This window comes from Mustela nivalis (assembly GCF_964662115.1).
Source record: "Mustela nivalis genome assembly, chromosome: 8".
Lineage (NCBI taxonomy): Eukaryota > Metazoa > Chordata > Mammalia > Carnivora > Mustelidae > Mustela > Mustela nivalis.
In genome coordinates this window covers 39,907,699-39,926,277 of record NC_139027.1, presented here as the reverse complement: position 1 = coordinate 39,926,277, position 18,579 = coordinate 39,907,699, and the positions used below count along the sequence as shown (strand labels likewise).

The window sequence follows — 18,579 nt, the reverse complement described above, 5'->3', positions numbered from 1 at the left end:
TATATAGGCTATCCATTGTGACAGGCTCAAGCCTCTCTATGGCTAGAGAGGTCTTGAAACATGGCTTGAGGAACCCAGTTTCAGATTTTAATTATTTTAAATTTAAATGTCAGTATCCACTTGTAGCTATTGTGTCCTTTAATGGACAATGCATTTTTATTGGGACCATTACCAATTAATTATAGTTAATATTTGAGGAGAAACCTCTTTGTCACTTGTGGATTCAGTGGAACTAAAGTTTTTTGTCCCATAACCTGCCTGCTACTCAAATAACATTACTTTGCAGTGAATAAGGAATCTATTTGTAGGTATCTCCTAATATTCAGACTTTCCATTTATTTTTATGGACAAAAATAGATTTTTCTCTTATAAGAGGCTTTGTTCACTCTTTTGATTTCCTTCCATTACCTGTCTTGTTTTTCCTAGAGAGGGGGAGAGTCTTGAGCAGGTTCCACACCTAGCCCAGAGCCTGACATGGGGTTAGATCTCACAACCCTGAGATCATGACCTGAGCTAAAATCCAGAGTTGGACACTTAACTGACTGAGCCAACTGGGTGCCCTCATCCCCAGTCTTTTAATCTGGAATGCCATTTGGGTCCTGTTACATTAGTCCTGCTTTTAGCTTTTCCTCCAGAGAAAGCCAACTGCAGTGAGAGGTTTTCTGTTGGTTGTAAATTTTATTTTATTTTATTTTTTTTAAACATTTTTATTTATTTATTTGACAGAGAGAGATCACAAGTAGGCAGAGAGGCAGGTAGAGAGAGAGGAAGAGAAGCAGGCTCCCTACTGAGCAGAGAGCCCGATGCGGGGCTCGATCCCAGGACCCTGATATCATGACCTGAGCCGAAGGCAGAGGCTTGACCCACTGAGCCACCCAGGTGCCCCTGGTTGTAAATTTTAAAAAGAGAGGGACATTGCGTTGTGTGTCTGGTAGAGACACTGCTTTAGGGCTTGGTGGGTAGGGGTGCTATATTAAATGTCTAGGGGAGGAATAGTTAATGTCCCGCACAGTTTATATATGTATGGTCGTTGAACTATCTCTGAAGGATGCTGTGTGATGTTGTGGGACGTGGAGCCAGTACTGCTTCACTTGGGCGCTTTCCGGGGCATCTCTCCCTATTAATTGTTTTTTTTGTTTGTTTGTTTGTTTGGTTCTTTTAGGAGTGTGCTGGACTTTGACTTTGAGAAACTGTGTTCCATCTCCCTCTCACATATCAATGCATATGCCTGTCTTGTGTGTGGCAAATACTTTCAGGGTAAGTAAATGTTGTGTATTATAAACTTGCTAAGTTTCAGTGCCAGCTATAGGTCTGCTCCAGAAGGTTTTTTGTGTGTGTGTGGTTTTTTTTCTTTTCTTTTCTTTTTTTCTCTTAAAGAAAGTAAGCTGCTGTCAGGAGTCACATCTGAGAATCCCTCTCTCTGTTCCCGGAAATTGGGATACTCTTAAGAAATCAATAGGCAATTCTCTGGTTAGAGCCTGTATACATATGAAAGGGAGAAAGGACTAGTTGAGGCTATGTAGGAGACCTCAAAGTCTGGTTTTTGAATCTCTGATGTTTTCTGTACTCATGTCTTTTTTTTTTTTTTTTTTTTTTTTTAAGATTTTGTTTATTTTTTGACACAGAGAGAGACAGCGAGAGAGGGAACACAAGCAGGGGAGATGGAAGAGAGAGAAGCAGGCTTTCCACCAAGCAGGGAGCCTGATGTGGGGTTTGATCCCAGGACCTTGGGATGATAACCTGAGCCAAAGGCAGACACTTAACAATGGAGCCACCCAGGCATCCCTCATGTCTTTTTTTTAAAAATCCTTTTGCTCTGAGGGCTTTTTCATTTTGTTCTCCTCTGGAAATTTATTAATTCATTCAGACCAAGCAAATGCTGTGTACACAGTGTACTAGAGGATTGAAAAGAAATGTAAACTACATTCATTGCACTTATAAAGAGCTCATAGTCAAGGTTAACACATAAAACAGCAGACTCTAGAAGATTGTAGGGATTACTGCTGGATTATGTGGCACTGAGTATGGATAAAGACTATGGGAATTGAAATATGCGAAGATCAATGTTAGCTGGAGTGTTTGCGTTCCATTCACAGAGGAGGTCAGGTGGGACTTGAAGTGGCAGGACATAGAGGGTTTGAACTAGGTAACGGAGAGAGATTCTAGAAAGGAGTGGCAATGTGAACAAAGATGTGTAGGTGCAGGATTGTCTTGAATGTGGGTGTTTGGAAATTCGGGACTGATTGGTGGTGCACTGTCATAAGATATTCATATGTGTATATGTGCATATCTGTGTATGTGTGTGCAGGTGTTACATACGGTGTATGCATAGATAATTTTAGATAACGTGGAATTAACTCATACACCACATGCACATGCACATTTCATATTTATGTGTATGAGATTTTTTTCTGTAACCAATGTTTTATGCCGTCCAGTGAATAAAATACTAATGTGCTATTCTTCCTTGCTTATTTTTGTGATAAGAAGAGTTCATGTAAGAGACTCATTGCACAGATGGCATAGCACTTTGTTTTTGCTGGTATTGATATGTCCCAGTACAAAATTTTGACAGGAAAATCAAATCTGATTTGTGCCTCTCTGGCATGTACTCTTACAGCCTTTCATCCTTCCCTACAGGCCGGGGTTTGAAGTCTCATGCCTACATTCATAGCGTCCAGTTTAGCCACCATGTCTTCCTCAACCTCCACACCCTCAAGTTCTACTGCCTTCCAGACAACTACGAGATCATCGATTCCTCACTGGAGGATATCACAGTATGTGTCCAGGAGGGCTGGTTTGGAACTAGTTCTTTTGGGAGTCATCCCAGGTCTCCTGGGGACCTGCCTCATACGAGGTTAGAGAAGAATTTCAGTGCTTTAGGGTTGGAGAGGCTGCCTGTCCTTTGGGAGGAACCAGGGAGACATGCGTAAGAAGGTCAGGATTCATAATTGTGGTCTGTCGTCTGCAGCCTACCTGTTATTTTCTGCTTTTAATGTTGATAGTTAGGACTAAAGAAACAGGGGTGAAAGCATTTTTGTGAAGTATATTCTCTTGCACACTCTGAAGTAGGGATGTGATTTGGGCCTGGTGTAGGACCGTGGATGCCAGGCTGCATACTAGCTACTGGCTGCATTTGCTATGTGTGGCCAGAGTAGCCTGTGCATCCCAGCTGCATTCTCTGGTGTATGATCTGTGCCCAGAGTCACGGTACTTCAGTGGAGAGCATGAAAAGTCTTGGGTTTCATTAATGTTGGAACTGTTGATTATTATTTTCCTTCTCAGCAAGTGTTTATATATTCATGCTGAATGCTCTGTTCGTTCTTAAGGAAAATTTGGTGTTCCAAGTGTTTGAAACATTTATGTTGCTTTTTAAAGTTTTATAGACCTATGGGTAGTTGAGATTAAAGTAGTTATAGTATTTGGAGAGAGGGAAACTGTAGTAAATGCAAGGTTTCAAAGTGAGTTGTTAGAGACCTCTGTTCAACCCTTTATGTGATGACCCTTGCAGGTCTAGGACCGGGGAAAATTCTGTTCCTGCCCCTCCAGCCACGGGGAGTTTGTGAGATCTCAGGTTTGCAGAGCCGGGGAGATGTTGCTGCGCCCGCGCTGGGTCTGTGCTGGCTCTGTGTAAGGTCCCACCTGAGACTCAGACTCCTGCTGCCTGCAGAGACTTGAGTGTCTTCCAGTTTCTGACAGTCCTTTATCATGGAGTTGGCCAGACCTAAGGTCTGAGGAAAGACCTGAGATTCAGTGATTTTGGGTTAAACACAGAGATCCTCTTCTGGATTAGTAACGTGGACTGGGCCTATTTGTTACCTCAGCCTTTATACCTATTGTTGGGAGCCCTTTAGGTGTGTGGTGAGACATTCATGAGTTAAGTGTTTTTTCTTTTTGGCAGAAATTGCTATTTCAGATACATCTTGTGAACTCTGTAGACAGATCTACAACAATTTGGAATTTTCTTTTGTTTTACAGTATGTGTTGAAACCTACTTTCACAAAGCAGCAGATTGCAAACTTGGACAAGCAAGCCAAGTTGTCCCGGGCGTATGATGGTACCACTTACTTGCCAGGCATCGTGGGCCTGAATAACATAAAGGCCAACGACTATGCCAACGCTGTCCTTCAGGTAGGATCAGGATGGGAACAGCGGGGGAAGAGGTAATCTGGGAACACTACGAAGGTGAGCTAAGAAATAACTCCCTTCTGGTATAGTCAGTGGTTCTTGGAAACACCAAGTCTTGCTGAGAACTGTATTTGACTCTTTTTTTTTTTTTTTAAGGTTTTATTTATTAGAGGGGATTTATTTAGTGGGGCAGAGGGAGAGGGAGAAGCAGACTCCCCGCTGAGCAGGGAGCCTGACATGGGGATCTATTCCAGGGCCCTGAGATCCTGAGCTGAGCTGAAGGCAGATGCTTAACCAACTCAGCCACTCAGGCACCTTTGTACTTGACTGTTCACCAAATGATATTCCTGTATCTGCTCAAGGACTGCTGCCAAATAGTGAGGCCTTTCCTAGCCTCCGGGCTCATGGCCTCTGGAGTTTTTAGGGAATGAAGGATAGAATGTGTGTGTGGCCTGGTAGTACCAAATAAGAAACACATGTGTTAGATGATGCTTATTTATTTATTTATTTACTTGACAGAGAGTGTGTATGCACAAGCAGGCGGAGTAGTAGGGAGAGGGTAAGGGAGAAGCAGGCTCCCTGCTGAACAAGGAGCCCAATGTGGGGCTCAGTCCCAGGACCCCATGATCATGACCTGAGCTGAAAGTAGTTGCTTAACCAGCTAAGCCACCCAGGGGCCTCCTTTTTTTTTTTTTTTTTTTTTCTTAAATAGTGCAGATGTTCTTTGTGCTGGTTTTCTCATGTCTTGATCCTGCTCTTGTGCATAAGCCCCAAAGTGGGGAATGCAGAAAGCCAGAGTTGTCCTATTTCCAATTAAGTTTTTTTTTTTAAACATTAGTAATACATACACATTGTAGAAAAAGTAGAAAATTTTGGTAAACACAATTAAGAAAATTAATAATCTTGCTTTGTTGCCCCCCCAAAATTAAAAAGACTTATAAAAATAAATTCTTATGGGGTGGTTGGGAGTTGTAGAAAGTATAAAGAGAAGGCTTCATTCTCTCCTTTCTCTAGTCCTCTGTCCTGGGCTGGCTTTAAAGCATATTATGAACGGGGCACCTGGAGAGCTCAGCTTGGTTGGTTGAGCATCCACGTCTCGATTTTGGATCAGGTCATGATCTTTTTTTTTTCTTTAATTTTTTTATTTTTTATAAACATATATTTTTATCCCCAGGGGTACAGGTCTGTGAATCGCCAAGTTTACACACTTCACAGCTCAGGTCATGATCTTAAGGTTATGAGATTGAGCCCCGCCTCAGGCTGGCTGCTCAGTGCGGAGTCTGCTTGGGATTCTCTCTCCACCCCCCCCCACCCCCGCCCCACTCACATGCTCTCTTTTTCTCCCTCTAAAATCTTACAAAAAAAGGTATTTTATGAAATCATTATAGGCATACTTCATTTTATTGTGCTCTACTTTACTGTATCTCCCAGGTACTGCGCTTTTTACAGATTGAAGGTTTGTGGCAACATCCTGTGTTGAAGAAGTCCTTCAGCACCAATTTCCGATCACTTCATGGTTGTCACATTTTGATAATTCTCCCAATTTATTATTATATTTGAATAGCTTAAATCTAAAATGTTAGTGAATGAGGAGTTGCTTCTTATGGATGAGCCAAGAAAGTGGTTTCTTGAGATGGGAGGGTGAAGACGCTGTGAGGATCCGGGGCGCCTGGGTGGCTCAGTTGGTTAAGCATCTGCCCTTGGCTCAGGGCATGATGCCAGGCTCCTGGGATGGTGCCCCACTTCTGCTCCTTGCCCGGTGGGGAGCCTGCTTCTCCCTCTGCCTGCCACTCTCCCTGCTTGTGCTCGCTCCCTCTGTCAAATAAATAAAATCTTTAAAAAAAAAAAAAAAGGATGCTGTGAGGACCGTAGAAATGACAACAAAGGATTTGGTATATTACATAAACTTAGTTGATGAAGAATTAGCAAGGTTGTAGAGGGTTGACTCCAGTTTTGAAAGTTGTGCTGTGGGTAAAATGCTGTCAAACAGCATCAGATGCCACAGAGAAATTGTTCATAAAGAACCAATTGATACAGCAAACTTCATTGTTGTCTTATTTTAATAAACTGCCACAGGCACTGCAGCCTTCAACAGCTGATCTGTCAGTAACCATCAGCACGGAGACAAGACCCTCCACCAGCAAAAAGATAGTCTCATTGAAAGTTCAGATAATGGTTAGCATTTTTTAGCAATAAAGTGTTTTTAAATTAAGGTCTGTACATTGTTTTTTTTAGACATAAGCTATTGCATACTTAGTAGACTGCAGTATAATATACATAACCTTTATGAATGCATTGGGAAACCCCAAAAATTCATTTGACTCTCTTCTTTGCTGCATTAGCTTTATTGTGGTGGTTTGAATCTGAACCCATAATACCTCTGAAATAGGCCTGTACCTGTTCTTGTGCAGCATCTTTAATGATTACATGTTAATCCATTCTGTGGATGAATTACATTTTATTTTATTTTTTTATTTTTATTATGAATTACATTTTAATCATTACCTCTTGTATTAATGTACCTAGGGCCTAGATTCTAGGCTGAAGGGTGTAGCAACTCACAAATCCATCAACAAAACAAAAAAGGGTTTTTCACTTTGCACTGTCACTGTTAAACTATTATTTTCCCCCCATTTTGATATGTTTGATGTACCTTTTTTATTCACTTCTAAAGTTGATTACTTAAATTTTTTTCATGCAGTGTTGGGCTGTATGTGCTCATTTTTCTATTGGTGCTTTATTTCACTGAGCTCTAAGAGATACATACTAGCCTTCTCTTGGTATATGATGCAAATATTTTCTTCTAGTTAGTTCACATAAGAAGTTTTTATTTTTAAAATAAGTAGATGAACAAAACCCTCTGTGATATTATTGCCACTAGAATGGGATTGAATGGATGAAGTACTCAATCTGGAGACTGACTAATTTCTCTCTCAGACTTTTTGTATTGTTCCTGAGGCCTGAGAGCAGCTGCCTTCCACAGCTTGGATGACTGAGAACCAGGAAGAACTTCATCCATACTCCTTTCCTTTAGACAGTAACTCTTTTTTTTTTTTTTTTAAAGATTTTATTTATTTATTTGGAAGACATAGCAAGAGAGGGAACACAGCAGGGGGAGTGGGAGAGGGGCTTCCTCCTGAGCAAGGAGCCTGATGTGGGGCTCGATCCTAGTACCCTGGGATCATGACATGAGCCGAAGGCAGACGCTTAACGACTGAGCCACCCAGGTGCCCCAGTAACTCATTTTTTAAATAATTATTCTCTGAGCATGAAGTCCTTGTTTGTTTAGCTGAGCTAAACTTGTAGGGGCTTTCCCTGCATGTCTGTTGTTATGGTGGTCCTTGTGTCTTCCTTGAAGATGCTTGGGTTTATTGTGTTTAGCAGAAACCTCACTCCTCTTTTCTAAGTGGATTACCTCACCAGAGAAAGTGGTGCTTCTGGTAAGCACAGTGTTGGTAAGGATTCACAAACCCATCAGGAGGGGCCTTTGGGGAAACTGCATTTATTTAGGGTCTGTTCTGTGGTCAGAATAGTTTCTGCCAGTTTTGTAGCTCACACTAATGAGCACATATTTCTTCCTGAATGACATGGCTAGACTATCTTTTTGCTTAATGAGGTAAAATGTATTTTTGTTTTCCTAAATCTTTTGACCACTTCAACCGTAACAGAATTGTTTTTTAAGATTTATGTATTTGAGAGAGAGAGAGAGAGCGCAAGATGGAGCAAGCATCTAGCTTGGGGGAGGAGTAGAGGGAGAGGGAGAAGCTGGCTCCCCACTGAACAGGGAGACAGGGAGCCCAATGTGGGGCTCAACACCAGGACCCAGGGATCATGACCTGAGCTGAAGGCAGATGCTTAACTGACTGAGACACCCAAGCACCCTTCAATCCTAATAGAATTAATCATTTTTAAATATGTATTCATTTTGTGTCATTTATATGTATAATTCATTTTTCTTTCATTTTATTTGTATTTATTACCATTCTCTCAGTAAATACCACATTTGGGGAAAACACCAAATTTTAAGATGATTTTAAACATAGTCGCAGACCTAATTAGAGTAAATAAAAGATACTATTTTTTAAAAAATTGGTCAGTGTGGGCACCTGGGTGGCTCAGTTGATTAAGAGTCTGGGAATTAAAATCTGGAAAAAAAAAAAAAAGTTGATCAGTGGATAGGGACTTGAATACTTTTTTTTTTTAAAACTTCCTTGGGGCACCTGGCTGGCTTAGTTGGTGGAGCATGTGATCCTGGATCTTGGGATTGTGAGTTTGAGCTCCATGTTGGGGGTTGAGATTGCTTAAAAAAAAGTAAAATCTTGAGATTTGTGGGTGTCTCAATCAGTTGAGTATCTGCCTTTGGCTCAGGTCATGATCCCAGGGTTCTGGGATCCACTCCTGCACCAGGCTTCTTGCTCACTGGGGAGTCTGCTTCTCCCTCTGCCTGCCACTCCTGCTGCTTGTGTGCTCACCCACCTTTCTGACAAATAAAAAATAAAATCTTAAAAAATAAAAGGTCAGATTTAAAAAAAAAACTTAAAAGTTCGTCATGTCTATGTCAGTACAGTGTCTGCAGAACTGGATTTATGTGAAACTTAGTACAGTGGATGTTTCTATAACTTTAATCCTGAGCATTTCCTTCTGTCTCCTGAAGGCCATTACAGGCCCAGTTCTAGTAGAAGAGCTTGTCTCCAGGGTTAGGCCCAGGGGCTCTGGATTAATTGGAGTGTTTGACTTCCAGGCTTTGTCTAATGTTCCTCCTCTCCGGAACTACTTCCTGGAAGAAGACAATTATAAGAACATAAAGCGTCCTCCAGGGGATATCATGTTCCTGTTGGTCCAGCGTTTTGGAGAACTGATGAGAAAGCTCTGGAACCCTCGAAATTTCAAGGCACATGTCTCTCCCCATGAGATGCTGCAGGCTGTTGTGCTTTGCAGCAAGAAGACCTTCCAGATCACCAAGCAAGGTAAGGAATGAGCCATTTATCTTTTTTTTTTAAGTTTTTATTTATTTATGACCAATTGCGAGAGAGGGAAAATAAGCCCGGGGGAGCTGGAGAGGGAGAAGCAGACACTCCGCTGAGTGGGGATCCCCATACGGTGCTCAGCCCACAGTTTCCTGCTGCTCTAGTGGGTTTTAGAGCTACCGGGATAAGCAGCCAGGTGTTTTCTTCCAGGAGCTCCCATTCTAGTGGGGAAGATCATTGTGTAAAAAGGCGACTGCAGGGTGTGAGTGCTATGGTAGAGAAGTGAAGTATGCTCTGGGAGGGAGCATGGAACAAGGAGCCCCCTCTCAGCATACCGGTGGTCGGCTGGGGTCAGGGTGGAGGAAGAGCTAGCTGAGTTTCAGGCACCATGGAGATTGGTTGGGGCTGGGCACTCCAGGTAGAAAGGATATTGCCAGCAGCGTGGATATCCCGGGACAGATGGAAGACTGCCAGTAGCCAGGAGCTTGGGAGTCCAGGGGACAGTGTGAGGGCAGAGGTGGGAGGGACTGGATCATCAGGTTTATGCCACTAGAAGGAGCTTGGGCTATATCCTGACAGCAGTGGGGAGTCAGTGAAGGCTTTTAAGCCAAGATGTGACATCAGACTCAAGTTTTGAAAACATGATTCTAGCTGAGGAGTGATTTAGAGAGGACATTCAATACTGGCTTTTGGTGGATGGTGAGAGGCTTGAAGTAAGCTGATAATCAAATGTCCTGGTTGGGTCAGAGAGACCAGGGAGAGAGTAAAGATTGGAAGATTAAGAGCTTGACCATGAGGAGTGCCAGCATTTACAGGCTAAATAGAGGAGGATGCCGGGGGATTAGATGGTGTAGCCTGAAAGGAAGGTAGAAAACCAGGAGTGCGGCATCATGCCAACCAGGGCATGGTTTGGGTTAAACTGATTTCCAGCTTTGACATGCTGCACCCTTCCTTCTTTTCCAGGGGATGGAGTTGACTTTCTGTCCTGGTTTCTGAATGCTCTACACTCAGCGCTGGGGGGCACAAAGAAGAAAAAGAAAAGTATGTCGTGTTCTTCTATAAAAGAGAGCTCTTTTTTTGTTTCCTTTTACAGGCACTCTGCAACTTCCCATCCTTAACTGTTGATTTTTTGTGTGTTAGGGTAGTGTTTATGTACACATGAACTAGATTCTATTCCTGAATAGATTCTTCCCCATTAAAAAAAATTAGGATATGGTTAATCCAGTGACATGCTTAATACATGGAAATGGATGGAATTGTGCTCTGCAAACCCTGACCCAGTTCCACACTGAGGGTCTGGGTAGCATGTTATCTACTGCTGGTCTGGTAGTGCACGAGCTCACTGAGTGTTCGCCTGGCTTCTCAGTTAACTGGTGGAGCAGAGTGAAAGCTAGTTTGTTCCCCTGGGCCTATACTTGGGGAATTGAGACTGGGTCCATACAGGTTCTCAGGTTCAAGTCCTGTGTCCCTTAACATCCATGTCTGCATATCAGTAGTTGGTTTCCTCGAATGCCAGAAAAAACTCTCAGCTTAGAGACTGCTGAGCTAGATGAATGATTTTGGAGACCGAATGCAGTTTTTTTCTTGTCCTTTTTCTCTGTTCTGCTGGTGTTCGTGTTTAATCCTGTGGAATTGTGGGCTGGTGCTGCCCTCCACCAGATGTCTCCAACCTGTGCACAGCCTCTGAGTTCTGTAACTCATGTCCTCTCAGGATTCTAGAACCCTGTTGTGCTTTCTCTCTTTCCTTTGGTTCTCTTCGGCTCCGTCCCTTAATCTGCTTTTTTCTTTCATGTCTAACGCAAGGTGGACTCTCTATTCCTTTGCACACAGCATATGGTTATGGGAAATTCTTTGGACTTGTCTTGTTTGTGAATTCTTTGTGATTCATAAGTCTCTAGGCTTTATAAATCATTCATTCATTTCAGGCACACTTAATTTTTCTCTTATGGGCCAGGCCCTGTGCTGGAGGGTCAAGGGGCATCTTCTGGAGAAGACAGACATAAAATAATTATTTACACAAGTAATGAAGGTACTGTGGCAGTATATGTTATAAACGTATTTCTGTGTTTAGTGAGACCTTTGGGTCTTAATGCTGGAAGATGCTGGTTTATTTCAGAAATTTAGAAGTTAGGACTGTATTTTGGAAACACTTTTCCAATCTGACAGAATTTACATTTTGATCTCTGTTTGTACAGCTATTGTGACTGATGTTTTCCAGGGGTCCATGAGGATCTTCACTAAAAAGCTTCCTCATCCTGATCTGGTGAGTGGGTTGAACCCGACTCTTGGACAAAGAGAGGCTTAGAGATCTATCAAGGCCTCTGCCCCAGGAAGAGGTGCTATGAAGCACTGGCCAAGGGACAGTTCCTTGGGCTCCTGTCATGCCAGTGTGCGAAGTGTGGGAGTTATGGGAGGGTGTAGTCCGGTGGTTATATGGCCTGGCCACTGGGTGGTGCTGGCTTGATTTTTCAGAAAGCTCAGGTGAGCTTTCTAGGTCATCTGAAAATCTTTTAAATAGTCTGGTATTTAAATAAAATCTCTCTGAAGGTGGAAGCCCATCAGTTTTTGCATTACCCTGACCAGGTGATGCTGCTGCCCATGAAATGCCCAGTCTCTTGGGCCCCCTCTTCATTCAGTTCAAAACAAAATGAAGTAAATATAACAAAAACATGGTTTCTTTCCTTGCGTGCGTGCGTGCGTGTGTGCGTGTGAGTGTGTGTGTGGTAGTCTCTGTACTGCTCACAGTCCTTCCCTCCTTTTTCCTCTCTCTCATCTCTAGCCAGCAGAAGAAAAAGAGCAGCTGCTGCATAATGACGAGTACCAGGAGACAATGGTGGAGTCCACCTTCATGTACCTGACGCTGGATCTCCCTACTGCTCCCCTCTATAAGGACGAGAAGGAGCAGCTCATCATCCCTCAGGTGCCGCTCTTCAATATCCTGGCCAAGTTCAATGGCATCACGGAGAAGGTAGCCCATTTGCACAGCTCCCCTGCTGATGCTTCTTTCTCTCTTGACTTTCTCAGTTTCTTTTTATACTTTGAAGTCATCACATGTGTGGAATGCATTTACCATAGAGCATATTGTCTGTCATGAGCCTCCCAGACTCTATTGTTGCTTGTAGCTGGTCACCCCAACTCTTAACTTGATTTGCTCTGCCTTCTCTTGTTCTTCTCTTATGCTCCTTTAAACCATCTGCCTCTGGGTAGGTTGGAGAAAGGAGGGGCTATTTAGGACAGTAGAAACTCAGAAAAGTAGGAAAAACTCCCATCTTTTAAAAAATGTAGCGTCAGGGGGTGCCTGGGTGGCTCAGTGGGTTAAGCCTCTGCCTTCAGCTCAAGCCCAGATCTCAGGGTCCTGGGATCGAGCCCCACATTGGGCTCTCTGCTTAGTAGGAAGCCTGCTTCACCCTTTCCCTCTGCCTGCCTCTGTGCCTACTTTTGATCTCTCTCTCTGTCAAATAAATAAAATTTTTTAAAAAAATGTAGTGTCAGTATTAAAGTGGAAAAAATAGAGCTAAAATATAAATAAAACGAAATCATTTTTCTTACTGTCCCATTACGTTTTTTTTGTTTTTAATTTTCAATTAATTAATAAATTATTTTAAAAAGATTTTATTTATTTGACAGACAGAGATCACAAGTAGGCAGAGGGGCAGAGAGACAGTGGGGGCAGGGGTGGGGAAGCAGGCTCCCTTCCAAGCAGAGAACCCGATGTGGGGCTTGATCCTAGGACCCTGGGATCACGACCTGAGCTGAAGGCAGAGGCTTTAACCTGCTGAGCCACCCAGGCACCCCTCACATTACATTTCTTTTTTAAGATTGACTTATTTATTTGAGAGAGAGAGAGTGCGCGCACATGCGCGCATGTATGTGTGGACCTGCAAGCTGGGTGAGGGGTGGGGAGGAGCAGAGGGAACAGTGGTTCCTGGAGACAGTAAGTCTTGTTGAGAACTGTACATCACTCTTTTTTTTTTTAAACGTTAGATTAATTTATTAGAGCATGAGCAGGTTAGGGGAGTGGCAGAGGGAGAGGGAGAAGCAGACTGCTCACTGAGTGTGGACCCAGTGCAGGGCTCAATCCTAGGACCCTGAGATCATGACATGAGCCAAAATCAAGACCCAGTCACTTAAATGACTGACCACCCAGGCGCCCCTGTAATATTACTTCTTATGAAGTTAAAAGTGTCTTTTTATCTACTGAATTAACTGTTTCTTGGTTTAATTCATTTCTTCATGCTAGATAAATTTTAATCCTTTTGGTTTTTTACTGGGAGAATTTTTTTTTAATTTAATGTCTCCTTCCAAACCCTTTCTGCCTTTTCTCTTCATTAGCTAAGAGTCTTTTGTTTTCAGATACTAAATACCAACGAAAAGCTCATTTAAAGAGAAACTGTATTGGTTGGCATCTCCTTAGGATCTTAGGGAGACTTGAACTGAGCAGGACTTGAGAAGGACAGAATGAGAGCAAGAGGCTTGTCAGAAGTGGCGGCCTGTTGATTATCTCTTGTACAGACTGCTGTTACCTTATCTCCAAGGCCCAGCATCTGCCACACTGCTCTAGGTTCCCTGAAGGGAGTTGAAAGGCCCTCTTGAATCAGGTTTCCTTTCTGTTCAGGGACCCAGTGAACAGGGTCTTTTCCTTGAAAAGGCTGAATTGTGAACTAGGCAGCTACTCCAGCACTCTAAAACATGCCTTCCTGACCTCCATCACTGTTTCCGTCCAAGTCCATTGTCAGGTACTGTAAGGAAGCTTATGCACAAGCCTTGGATATCCATGGACAGTGGCAGCTGCCTGTCTCTCTCTCTCCCACACACACACACACACACACGTGTGTGTGTGCACACATGCACAGAGATTGGTAACAGTGATACCTAAGATGTCTAATCTATTTAGACTTGTTTCATTTTAGGGAGGTGAAAGAGAGACCTTAGGGTTCGTGTAGGTCAGTTTCTTTATTTTATGGTTTAAAGTGACAGAGCTGAGAATCTAATCTCTGATTTTTCATCTGGCTCTTTCAGTCATGCCATTTTTGGTCCCTGTTATCTCTGTTCAAACTTAAGTAATATTAAGATTCCCTTGAGTTGTCAGTTGCATTTATTTTTACTGTAATAATACTTGAATTAGTATAAATGTAAACTTTGGTATAAACTCATTATACCTATAGCTTTTAAGCAAGTATGAAATTATAACACATTTCTAAGTTATGCAAGCAAAACTTTAAAACCAGTGAAGTTGATCAGTAGTGCTGTTACAATGTGATATGTAGTTGAATTGTTCCTTGCTGTCTGATTGTGGTACTGCTGTCCATGGTGAAATTCTTCCCCTACATTTTCTGGAGCTTCTGAGGAAACTTTGTATGCTAGGCTAGGCTGTGATATCATTTATTCATTAAATCCTTCTGTAGTCTGAGATGATTAAAATGAATGCTTCTTGTGTCTCCTTGCTTACAGATTCAGATGTAGGCAATGAAATTTCTTAGCGTTTACCTGATTAAAAACATTTTCAGGGGGATGGGGCGCCTGGGTGGCTCAGTGGGTTAAAGCCTCTGCCTTCGGCTCAGGTCATGATCCCAGGGTCCTGGGATCGAGCCCCGCATCGGGCTCTCTGCTCAGCGGGGAGACTGCTTCCTCCTCTCTCTCTCTGCCTGTCTCTCTGCCTACTTGTGATCTCTCTCTCTGTGAAATAAATAAAATCTTAAAAAAAAACCCAAAAAACCATTTTTGGGGGGAGGCCGAGGTAGAGGAGGGTGCCTGGCTGGTTCAGTCAGGGGAACATGCAACTCTTGATCTCGGGGTTGTGAGTGTGAGCCCCACGTTTGGTGTAGAGCTTACTTAAAAACTGTTAGGGGCGTCTGTGTGGCTCAGTTGGTTAAGCTTCTGCTATCTGCTCAGATTGTGATCTCAGCATCCTGGGATTGAGCCCTGAGTTGGTCTCCCTGCTCAGTGCAGAGTCCGCTTAGTCCGCTTTTGTCTCTGACACCCCCCACCCCCTCATGCTCTTGCTCACTCTTTCATGCTCTCTCTCAAATGAATAAATTAAAAAAAAAAATTAAAACCTTAAGGAAATTTTTTTTTGCTTTCAGTACAGTATGTTATTTCAGCCACACAGAAGATACTTGATCCAACAAAAAGATACTTTTTCCAGTAGTGCTTATACCTGTAGATGATCAAAAATTTACCAGAAAGGTGTGCCTATGATGTGTGCAATAGAGATGGAAAACTTATTTCTCCAGCGTTCTCAGGTTTCTCATAATGTGACAGGGAAACTTAATTTAAAAAAAGATAATAACCACTTTATTGTGATAAAACTCACATACCATACAGTGAGCCCATTTAAAGTTTATAACTGGATGGTTTTTACTCTGTCCACAGAGTCAGTTTTAGAACACTTTCATCATTCGTGTTTTCATTGCCCTTTAGTTACCTTCTCAGTCCCATCTCCCTCAGCTGTAGGCAGCTTCTGATCTACTTTCTGTCTTTCAGGATTTGCCTATTCTGGACGTTTCATCTAAGTGGAAGCCTGTAATGTGTGGTCTTCTGTGATTTTCTTCTTTCACTTAGTGTAATGTTTCCAGTGTTCATCCGTGTTGTAGCCTGTGTCACTCCTTCATTCCTTTTTGTGGCCGAATAATACCCCATGGTGTGACCACACCATATTTTGTTTATCCAGTCATCAGTTTGATGGACATTTGGGATTGTTGCTGCCCTTTGGCTTCTGTGAATCATGCTGCCATAGATAGTAGTCTACAGGCTGTTCTGTGAACGCGTTTTCATTTCTCTTGGGTGGTAATTATGAAGCGGAACTGCTGGGCTGTTGTTACTCTTCCGTTTAGCCAAGTGAGGAGCTGCCGGGCTGTTTTCCGAGGCGGCTGTACCATGTTGTGTCTCCATCAGCAGTGTATGCGTGTTCCACTTTGTCTGCGTCTTCACCGACACTCGGTACTGTTCGTGTTCTGGGTGAGAGGTGCCCTAATCCATGTGCCGTAGTAGCATAGTGTGGTTTTGAGCTGTATTTCCCTGGTGACTAATGCTGTTGAGTATCTTTTCATGTGCTTGTTGGACCTTTGGAGAATTGTTCAGGTCCTTTGGATATATTTTAACTGGGTTATCTTTTTAGTATTTAGTTGTAGGAGTGCTTTATATAATCTGGATTCCAGACCTTTATCAGATATCTGATTTTGCAAACATTTTCTCCTCTTCTGTAGACTGCGTCTTCACTCTCTTGATGGTATCGTTTGAAGCACAGAAGTTTTAAGTTTGGTGAATTACTGTCTAGGTGTTCTTTTGAAGTGTGTGCTTCTGTTTTCATATGTAAGAACCCATTGTCAAATCCCAGGTCGTGAAAATTTACCCTTATGTTTTCTTCTAAGACTTCTTTAGTTTTATCTCTTATATCTGCTGGGATACCCTCAGTAGTGCAGGGTCCCTCACTGCTTCAGAAGTACTCATTCTGGGGCGCCTGGGTGGCTCAGTGGGTTAAGCCTCTGCTTCCAGCTCAGGTCATGGTCTCAGGGCCCTGGGATCGAGCCCCGCATCGGGCTCTCTGCTCAGCAGGGAGCCTGCTTCCCCCTCTCTCTGCCTGTATCTCTGCCTACTTGTGATCTCTCTGTGTCAAATAAATAAAATCTTAAAAAAAAATTACTTGTTTTGTGGGTATGTACCTCTCTTGGTCAGGAGGGCCTTCCCTACTTTGAATTCAGTGAAACTTTTGTGGTTTTATTTTATTTTAATTTAATTTTTTGAAAATATTTTCTTTATATATTTGAGAGAGAGAGAATGACAGAGAGCATGCGTTGGGGAAGGGGCAGAGCGGGAGGGAGAAGCAGAGTCCACCCAGAGCAGGGAGCCCGATGTTGGGGAGCATGACCTGAGCTGAAGGCAGACACTTAGCCACCTGGGCCACCCAGGCACCCCAAGACTCGTGGTTTTTAATTCTGCAGTTTTTAACAAACCTCTTTTTCATCTGACATTTTTGTTTTCCCTATAGAAACAGATACCCACATTGCTGTAGGTGGAGTTCAGCAGTGTGCTCACGTGCTGGCATAAACACAGCCTGTAGGTTGTTTTTTAGGCAATGTTAATGGCTGTCCCTAAGCCTTCACATGGCTTCTGGGATCAGGTGTCTTCTGAATTATTTTTTTTCTTTTTTAAGATTATTATTTATTTGAGAGGGGGAGAGTGAGAGCAGGAGAGAGTACAGGAGCAGCAGGGAATGGCAGAGGGGGAAGCAGACGCCCTGCTGAGCTGGAAGCCCAAGAGGGGATCAGTCACGGGACCCCGGGACCATGACCCAAGCTGAAGGCAGATGCTTAACCATCTGAGCCACCCAGGCGCCCCGTCTTCTGAATTCTTAAGTGCAAGGCAGAATTATATTTAAAAATCCAACCAAAACAAAACTCACGCCCCGCCTCAATACTCCAGCACTAATTTGATAATTTCCTTCTCACTTTGTCTAGGAATATAAGACCTACAAGGAGAACTTTCTAAAACGCTTTCAGCTTACCAAGCTGCCTCCATATCTCATCTTTTGTATTAAGAGATTCACTAAAAACAATTTCTTTGTGGAGAAGAATCCAACTATTGTCAATTTCCCCATTACGTGAGTATTAACCTGCTTTCCTCTTTGGGGGAGTGAGCCTGAAACTCTTTTCATATTTTTGTGTTGTTAATCATTTGGGACTTAGAGGTTGCTGGGAGCAGAGCCTACCTACACTATGTAAGTTAAGGGTTTCTGGAAGGATACAGATATTTCAAGGACTTCAAAGTTAGATGTTTACCTCGAGGCAGTCCTTTTACCTTCTCTCCTGTTGCTTGCTGGGCAATGTAGTCTTTGACTGTAGGAAAAACAGTTGATGGAAGTAGGGCAGGATAGGTAGGATTCTGCCTGGCTTCAAAGGTGATCCTGAGCAGTTAGGGTCTTTTCGTCTGTTTGCCAGTCTCTGTATCTGTAGTTAGGCACAGACAATGGGGAGGTTCCACATTTGTCCTGCCTGTTGGTGAGAAAGATAAATTTTGATACATGGCCTTATTTTTAGTTTATCATGCAGTTGTCTTCTTATGAACTTCTAAGAGTATTTTAATGTAAATTTGGAGGAGTTGTACAGGATGCTTTCATTTTACTACTTTCTAACTCAGCTCCTGTTTTGGGGGGTAGACAGTTGGTTTTCAGTTCTTAGGAGACATGGTTTTTCATGTTCTGAAGAAGATGTCTCTGAGAACATGGTAGGACTGGCAGGAGGAGTGATGGTCTCTTTGCTGGCGTTTAGGTGAGAGAGGAGCCCCAAGGCAGCTTCTTGTCGAGAAGGATTTGGGTGGATCTTTGATGGGATTAACTTGATGTTTAGCTCAGTAAGATTTTTTGTTTTTTGTGTTTTTTTCCCCCAAACCCTCACAGAGTAGTTTGGGAGCTGTAATGTGTAAATGCTCATCCCTTCCTTCCCCTCTCTCTCCATCCTTCTCCATTTCTCAGTTGCCCAAACCACCC

General features: G+C 42.9%; 1 protein-coding gene across 1 annotated transcript in view; it reads left to right on the top strand.

The window, feature by feature from the left end:
* The window catches only part of USP39 (ubiquitin specific peptidase 39), a 28,526-nt gene that overhangs the window by 3,801 nt on the left and 6,146 nt on the right, over nucleotides 1-18,579 (top strand). The window contains exons 3-10 of the mRNA XM_082743474.1: nucleotides 1,163-1,257; nucleotides 2,641-2,777; nucleotides 3,979-4,131; nucleotides 8,870-9,095; nucleotides 10,059-10,136; nucleotides 11,291-11,358; nucleotides 11,875-12,063; nucleotides 17,552-17,694. Of these exons, the coding sequence (XP_082599600.1) occupies nucleotides 1,163-1,257; nucleotides 2,641-2,777; nucleotides 3,979-4,131; nucleotides 8,870-9,095; nucleotides 10,059-10,136; nucleotides 11,291-11,358; nucleotides 11,875-12,063; nucleotides 17,552-17,694 (1,089 nt within the window). The remainder of the gene's footprint in view (nucleotides 1-1,162; nucleotides 1,258-2,640; nucleotides 2,778-3,978; nucleotides 4,132-8,869; nucleotides 9,096-10,058; nucleotides 10,137-11,290; nucleotides 11,359-11,874; nucleotides 12,064-17,551; nucleotides 17,695-18,579) is intronic.